This window comes from Hordeum vulgare, chromosome 6H, assembly GCF_904849725.1.
Source record: "Hordeum vulgare subsp. vulgare chromosome 6H, MorexV3_pseudomolecules_assembly, whole genome shotgun sequence".
Lineage (NCBI taxonomy): Eukaryota > Viridiplantae > Streptophyta > Magnoliopsida > Poales > Poaceae > Hordeum > Hordeum vulgare.
This window is the reverse complement of record NC_058523.1, coordinates 70,543,097-70,551,138: the sequence shown is the minus strand read 5'-3', so window position 1 is coordinate 70,551,138 and position 8,042 is coordinate 70,543,097. Positions and strand designations below refer to the sequence as shown.

The window sequence follows — 8,042 nt, the reverse complement described above, 5'->3', positions numbered from 1 at the left end:
GGGTTATAGGAAATCTATTTTATCATTTTAAGGCATGGAACATTTTTCTACTTTACGAGCTGCCTTATAATAGGGCACCTCCTCTCCAACAGTTGTCCTATTTTAGGACATACATAGCTATTTTCAAACTAAATTTGAGACAAATTTAATATAGTTCGATGGCATTTTATACATATACTTTGACAAATTGACCCAAATTTAAAAGCTCAACCTAAACTTCGACTGAACATGCTAAAAAGCGAACTAGAGGCCGGATTCCCTCGTTAGTGTCTTCCAATCGACATCAAATTCCTCGTCAGAATCAGAGTCCGATAATCCAGATTCGTCGGAGTCCTCGATGTTGATCATCGGAGCTGAGGGTCCAGCAACTGTAAAAGGGTTGGCCTCCGTCTTCGGCTTCTTCTCGCCCCGGCTAGCGAAGAACTCCCCCTCCGTCTTCACGAGGTCGGGGTTCTCTCGGCGAAGCTTCTCCATCGCCTCCTCATCTGCCTCCGCGGCCCTCAGTTGGCGACGTGCCTCCCGGTTTTCCTCCTCCATGGCGCGGCAAACCATGCGGAACCCTGGAGCCATGGTCGTGGCATCCTCGGCGGTCTCGACGTCAGAGAAATTCATCTCTGACCTCGGCCGACCGTACTGCCATGCGACGGCGTCGTAGGCATGCGCGGCGAGCTCCGGCATGGGGAAGGTGCCGAGCCACATCGGTGAATGGTCTACCGTGATCTCCGCCGCATATCGGCCGGAGTCACGGAGCCGCACGCCGCGAAACCCTGTCCCGCTCTGGACCGGCAGCGCATGGCTCCTCCCATCGCGTCGCGGCCACAACAAGTCACAGGCACCGTAGCCTCGGCCGTAGCCACCGAATCTGCGACCCTCGGAGTTGCACCGCGACCACATGGTCAGGGAGGCGGCCGGAGAACAGAAGAATCACGACGCGGCGGTGGCGGCCAAATCAAGCGTCGACGGCTGCCGAATCGGGGCCGAATCAGCGGCGCGTGAGTGGGGGAGTGTCGGCTGGGGTGGGTGGGGGGGAGCGTTGGCAGCGGGTGAATCGGGGCTGGTGTGGCAGCTGGGCGGGCGAATCGCGTTGGCGGCAGGCGAATCATGCGCGGAGGCACTGGGAGGGAGGGCAAGGAAAACGGCAGTTAATCGTGCGTGCGGAAAAGGAAAATATAAGGCAGTAGGCGTGCGCGACCCTCTCTGTCCCATATTTAGGATAGAGAGAAATGAAAATTTAGGGCCCTATAATAGGACACCGTTTAGGACAGCTGTTGGAGAGGGTTTTTTTTTTTTTTTTGCCCTCTCGTGTCCTATAAAACCGGTTTTAGGGCACAGGCCTAATTTGAGGCAGCTCTCAGAGATGGTCCTATGCCATTTTAACTGCAGTGGAGGCAGTGCCTATTCTTCACGGGGTGATAGCACGTCACATGAATCTGGATCAGTCTGTAATAGTGTCCAACAATGTTTGTCGACTATATGAGTCTGGGTTCTTGAACAGAATCTAATCAACACATTTGACAGTTATCAAGAATTGGAACGAAATGTGGCGCGCTTGGTTGTAAATTTGATATAGAAAGTTTATAGTATGTCAACCGTTGAGCCGTCAATGAATTAATCCCCAAGAATGCAATCAATATTCAATGATAGTCAAACAATCCTACGGAAACGATGATACACATCACACGAGCAATCTGAAAATTTGCAGAAATGAAATCAACATCAAACCGGGACACCGGGGCATCTCCAACTCCAAGCCAGACTGGCGGAGAACTGGCCAAGAAGCTTCAGTACTTGACGCTACAGCGGTCGCCGGAGGCAAGAGCGCCGCCGAAACCGACGCCACCCTCGGGTTTGACCGGAACCGTGAGCCAGCACCAAATCCTGGGCTTCTGGCGGATCTTGATGCTGGCAAACCTGTATCGCACCCGCGCGTCCACGTCCACCTCAAAGCTCACGGCCCCCGCGCCCGCCTCCCTCTGCAGCTCCCTGGCGACGTCGCCGGGAACGCTGACGCCGGTGCTCCCATCGAACTCTAGCCTGACCGTGTCGGCGCTCTTCCTGCGCTGCAAGAACTCAGCCGGGGAGGAGGCGACGCGGGCAGCGGGGCCGCCGAGGGAGGCGCCGCCGCTGGCGCGGAGCTCGGCGTCGAGGGCGTCGTAGTAGATGGGGACGCGGAGGCTGGGGTTGTAGAGCTCGAGCCCGACGGTGAGGCGGTAGGACACGGTGGCGTTGTCGGGGGCGACGGTGAGGTTGGTGAGCGTGGCGGAGCTGACCGTTGCGCGAATGTGGTGCGGCTGGAAGATAGCCCAGTAGATGAGGATGATGAAGCCGGCGGCGAAGAGGAAGGTGAAGAGCTTGCCGCAGCAGGATCTCTCGGGGTGGCCGCTGTCGGGCATTGCTGGCGCCGGGCGGCCGGCGGAGGAGGAGGTCGTTGGTGGGTCAACGGGGAGGGTGCCAGGGTGGGAGCTGTGTGGTGCGGGAGCTTAATTTGTTTGTGGAGGCTGGAGGCCTTTTGTCATGTGTGCTGTGGGCCGTGTCGTCGGAAGCATCAGAGAACAAACATAGACCGCGTGGACACGCCAGTGAAGCGTGACCCCTAATGAAATTTCCTCGACAAGACTTGGCGACTGACCTGGGCGTTGCACACGAGGCAAAATTGACAAAAATGACCCCTGAAACGAAAGAACTCACGGATTGACCCCTCGGAAGAAATAATTCACCGGCCTGACCCTTTTGTGTGGCGCCCGACACCTCGGCGCCACACTGTACTGTGTGACGCCTAGGGGTTAGGCGCCACACCCCGACCACGTGGCAGGGGGGCCCCCACCCCCAGGCAGTGTGACGCCTAAGTCTCAGGCGTCACACATTGTAATGTGTGGCGCCTGACCCTTAGGCGCCACACACTGACTTACAGGGCCACGGGCCAGCCCCCTCCCCACCCCCCTCCCCACCCCCTCCCTCATTCCCCTCCCCCAGCCCCTCTCCCAGCCACTGCCCCCTCCCTCAAATCCTTCTCTACATCACCAAATCTGAAGGTTTGGAGCGGGCATTTGTTGTCCAATCACTCCCCTAAGGTAATCCCCACCTCTCCCCTCATTCTCATCCAAAGGAAAATCTTTTGTGTTCTTTTTTTTGCAAATTTGAGGAAACCCTAGTTTTTCATGAAATGTGGGATGTATATCATATTGTTTTATTTGTTTGTATGTTAGGATAAGGGGTATGATGGGGTTAGGATTAGGGTTGTTTGGATGTGTGCATTATGGTTGTTTTAGGGTTAGGCTAGGGTTAGGCTAGGGTTAGGGATGTTTGGTTGTGTTAGGGTTATGAGGGGGTTAGGGTTATTTGGAAGTTAGGCTATGGTTATTGTAATTGTATGATTGCTCATAAAAAGGTTCTATGTTTTGTTGTTTAGGTATGAGAAGAACATGTGTTTATGTTCATCACGTGGACAAGGATGCCTTTTTAAAAGGCAATATTGATCCGGACCCGGATGAGCTTGACATGGTGTTCGATTTATGTCCTAGCTATGCTGAATTGTTGGAACAAGTCCGAAAGGATTTGAATTGGATGGACCCTAGTGATGTAGTTGAGTTTGCTGGTAGGCATAATGTGGGATTCGGAATGCACATTCGTTGGAAGACCATGCGTGTCAACTCCGAGCAACGTTGGCTTGCATACAAGGATACGGTGGCCGAATCACTAGACAAGGCTCTAGAGTTATTTGCCATGAAAACAAATGTTCCTAACTTGTTGGATTTGAACCGGGTTTCCTCTTCGATTGTTGAAGCTATTCCTGCAACCATCAACAAAGAGGCCAGCATTGAACCTCTTTCTTGTGTGTATGAGGCTAACGAAGAGGTCAACATTGAACATGAACCATTGGTAGAGGCTAATTATGAGCACTATGATGATGGTAATGTTCTTCATGACAACAATCTTGGTGATTTGGACAAATATAATTTGCAAGAGACAATGGACCATTCCATTCCGTACTCACGTGGGTATGCCTCTGAGTCTGACGATGAGGGTCCCGATGAAGAAGTTGATGAGGAAGGGTTCACGGCAAAGGAGGCTGAAGCTTTCACGAAGGTATTAAAGCGTGATCACCGGACACCATTGTTCGAGGATCTTAGCCTTGCGGATGAAGCCGTGGTTGACGGAGGCGAAGGCATATTGTTTGGAGTTAGGCCACCTTCTCATCGGGACACACATGGGAAGAATATTATTTTGCCGGGGTCAAAGTTCGAAACATTCTTTGAACTGAAGATGTGGTTGGATGAATATTCTGTTACGCATTACAGGCCACACAAAGTTGTTCATTCAAACATGAAGCTGCGTTACACGGTTGCTTGTGAGGATAGAGGTTGTCCTTGGATTGTCCGTGCAAGACCATGGAAAGGAGGGCCAGGATGGAACATTGTCAGTTGTATGCCTCACATGTGTCAAGGCAAGAGGGTTGATGGTGCCCTATCGTCGCAAAGCCATAGACAACTAACCTCCGAGTTCATCGCTTATAGGCTTTCCAACTCCATCTCCTCTCTTCCTACAATGAGCATAAAAAGCGTACAAGACCTTGTGAAAGCCCTCTTTCACTACGAGGTGAAATATGGTAAGGCATGGAAAGCAAAGCAAGCCGCATTCAAGATGTTGTATGGTGATTGGGAGGAAGCATACAACCGCATACCTAGGTTGTTGGGAGCTATTGCCCACACTAACCCGGGCATGGTTCATGTGGTCGAGCCGTATGGGGAGAAAACAAGGATTAAGAATGGAAATAGGGTTCGCGTATTTGGCCGTGCATTTTGGGCATTTGAGCAATGTGTGAGCGCTTTCCAGCACTGTCGTCCTGTCATCTCCATCGATGGCACGTTTTTGACCGGACAATTCAAGGGCACTTTGTTGGTTGCAATAGCAAGTGATGCCAATAACCGGTTGATGCCTTTGGCTTTTGCTTTGGTTGAGGCAGAGAACAATGTTAACTGGGAATGGTTCTTGCATATTTTGAGAACCAAGGTATTACCGTTTGAGAGGGAAATATGTGTCATATCGGATCGTCATCAAGGCATACTTAACGCGGTTGACATTGTCATTCCCGGCCATGCTCCTTTGCATCATCGATGGTGCATGAGGCATTTCTGTGCAAACTTCTACCGGGCATGTGGTAGCAAGGAGTTGGTGGATGATCTTCAGGATTGTTGTCAAGCATTTTCTGACAAACGATTTGCAAGATTGTACAATGCTTTGCTTGTAAACAAAAAACTTGATGCAGGTGGGCTTGAGTTTCTTAACAGGCACATTGAACTTCGGGCCAAGTGGGCACGAGCTTATGACGAAGATGGCCGAAGATATGGTCAAATGACCAGTAACATGGCAGAATGCTTCAACCGGGTGTTGAAGGGTGTCCGTGCGTTGCCGGTGACGGCAATAGTTCAATACACATTCGACAAGTTGAGAGCATACTTTCTAAAGTACTCACAAGAAACAGATGATCAGATTGCGGGAGAGAACAGGAAAAAGTATAAGTACCAGTTTCCACCAAAGGTTGACAAATGGATGGTATTTCAATCACGGAAGGCTGACACCCAAACGGCTACCCTGTACAACAACGAGGATTGGACATACGAAGTGAATGAGCCCGGAGGAACGACAAACGATGGCCAGCAACACGGAAACAGGGCGTTCAAGGTTTCTTTATCCTTGTGTGATTGCTCTTGTGGGAGACCAAGGTTGCTTCATCTCGCATGCTCGCATTTGTACACGGCAGCTCGCAGTAGGAATGTGGACGTCAACCATCCACTAACCGTGAGGGAGTCCGAGTTCTCGATCATGACCACGAAGCATACATGGGCTCCTAGATTTGAACCATACTTTGACCAATCACAATGGCCGGAGTATCATGGAGTACAACTATGGCCCGACCCAGAGTGGAAGGTTGTGAAACTGGGAAGACGAAAGACAAAGCGTTTTAGAGGAGACATGGATGGATGGGGCCATGGTGGTGGCAGAGAAATGGGGAACAACCAATTCCAAGAGCCTACTGAGAGATCACAATGTGGAGATTGCGGTGTAACAGGGCACAACAGAAGAAGGTGTACGGCGCGAAAGAAGAAGTCCAAAAACAATGATTCCAGGTCAAGCCAACCAAGTCCTAGCCAACCAAGTCCTAGCCAACCAAGTTCAAGCCAACAAGGGACGGGTCAAGGAAGCACGAGCCAACAAGTTCCTACTCAACGTGTTCCTAGCCGACTTGGGCTTACTAGAGGACGTGCTACTAGAGGAAGTGGTGGTGGTAGAGGCAGTGGTGGGATAGGTCGTGGTTGTGCTAGAGGCAGGGGTGGGATAGGTCGTGGTGGTGCTAGAGGCAGTGGTGGGATAGGTGGTGGACTTACTAGGATTGGTATGCGTGGATACCTACAAGGACCATTTCCGTATGTCACATATTTCACTAATCTTTATCATGTTGTTTTTGATGCTCCTTTTGTGTTATTTTACTAACTATGAGCTATGATGCCTGTTTTGTAGGTATGGCCGCTTCTCAGCCGAACAAGGCAAAAGCGGAGTGGGGGGAGGAGAAGGATGCAGCCAGTGAGGAGCAGCTGTTGATGGATAGGGCTGCAAAGAAGTTGAGAGAGGAGGATGCAGCGGAAGCGCGAAAGAAGAAGGATGAGGAGGATAAGGCAAAGAGGGATGAGGAGTGGCAAATGTTCCTTGAGCATAAGCGATATGAGGCTAGGATAAAGGAGAATGACAGGAAGACGCTAGAGAAACGTAAAAAAGAATATGAAGCTAACTTTAAGAAGATGTTGGCAGAGGCCGCAGCAAAGAGAGAGCGGGAGCATCAGCGCTTCACGGAGAGGGTTAAGGAAGAGGCTTCAAAACTGCGCAAAAGGGAAGAGGAAGAGGAAGAAGAGAGGAAGAAGAAGAAGGGTAAGGGGCCTTGCTCGACCCAATAGAGCCGGATGCTTGTAATCTATGTGTTGTTGAACCTTGTTTGGTTCCGCGCTTTATGACAATGAAACTCCACTATGTATGCACTTTTGGACGTAAGTTACTTCAATAACCATATGTATGTTTGAACTCCACCACCACTACTATGTGCTTTGTGTTGTATGTTTGGACGTATGTATCTGAGCTCCACCACTATTTTTGAACTCCTCCTCCATTAAGATGCAGTTCTAGGCATGACAGAGTGTGTGGCGCCTAAGCCTTCGGCGCCACACATGTGTAGTGTGGCGCCTGAGGCTTAGGCGCCACACATGGACTTATACTGGGGGAGGGGGGGTGGGGAGGGGCTGCCCTGAGGATGTATAAGCCCATGTGTGGCGCCTAAGGCTTAGGCGCCACACATGGACTTATACTGGGGAGGGGGTGGAGAGGGGCTGCGTTGAGGCTGTATAAGCCCATGTGTGGCGCCTAAGCCTTAGGCGCCACACTGCACAGGTGTGGCGCCTAAGGCTTAGGCGCCACACATGTGAAAACCTGCTGGAACTGAATATGAAAAGCAATTTCTGACAGCAATAAAGATCTTAGAACAGCAATACATCAATATAATGACAGCAATAAGGATCTTGTGAGTGCAAGAAAGCAATATATTTCCAGCAATAAGGATCTTTTGATAGCACTAAATGGTTCTCAACAACTGTAACTAGAACTAAATGGTTCACAACTCGAAATAGTTCAAGACTACAATAAATAGTTCAGCTCGACAAGTGCAACACCAACTACAAATCACTTAGGGCCTCGTCCCCTCTTGGATACTAGCTTCTTCCTTCTCGCAACCACAAATTGATCCGGGTCATCGGACTCATCGTCATCGTCATCCTCAACCTCATCCTCCCTGCTTCTCATCCTTGACAAACGAGAGCTCCCGGCCACCGGATTCTTCCCTTTCGCATAATCATCCGGTGAGTAGCGCTTAAATTCCTTCCTGGGCTTCAACACGTAAGCGGAGCGTTGGAAAGCCTTCAACGTCATGTCGTCCGCAGCCTAATACACATGAAGGTTGAAAGTTCAAATTTGAAGGTTCAAGGCTGAAGGTTGAAAGT

General features: G+C 50.5%; 1 protein-coding gene across 1 annotated transcript; it reads right to left on the bottom strand.

The window, feature by feature from the left end:
• Nucleotides 1-1,581: 1,581 nt before the first annotated feature.
• LOC123402032 lies at nt 1,582-2,529 on the bottom strand. Its single transcript, XM_045095889.1, has one exon. It carries the CDS (start codon nt 2,391-2,393, stop codon nt 1,782-1,784), a length of 612 nt encoding a protein of 203 aa, XP_044951824.1. The 5' UTR covers nt 2,394-2,529; the 3' UTR covers nt 1,582-1,781.
• Nucleotides 2,530-8,042: the final 5,513 nt, after the last annotated feature.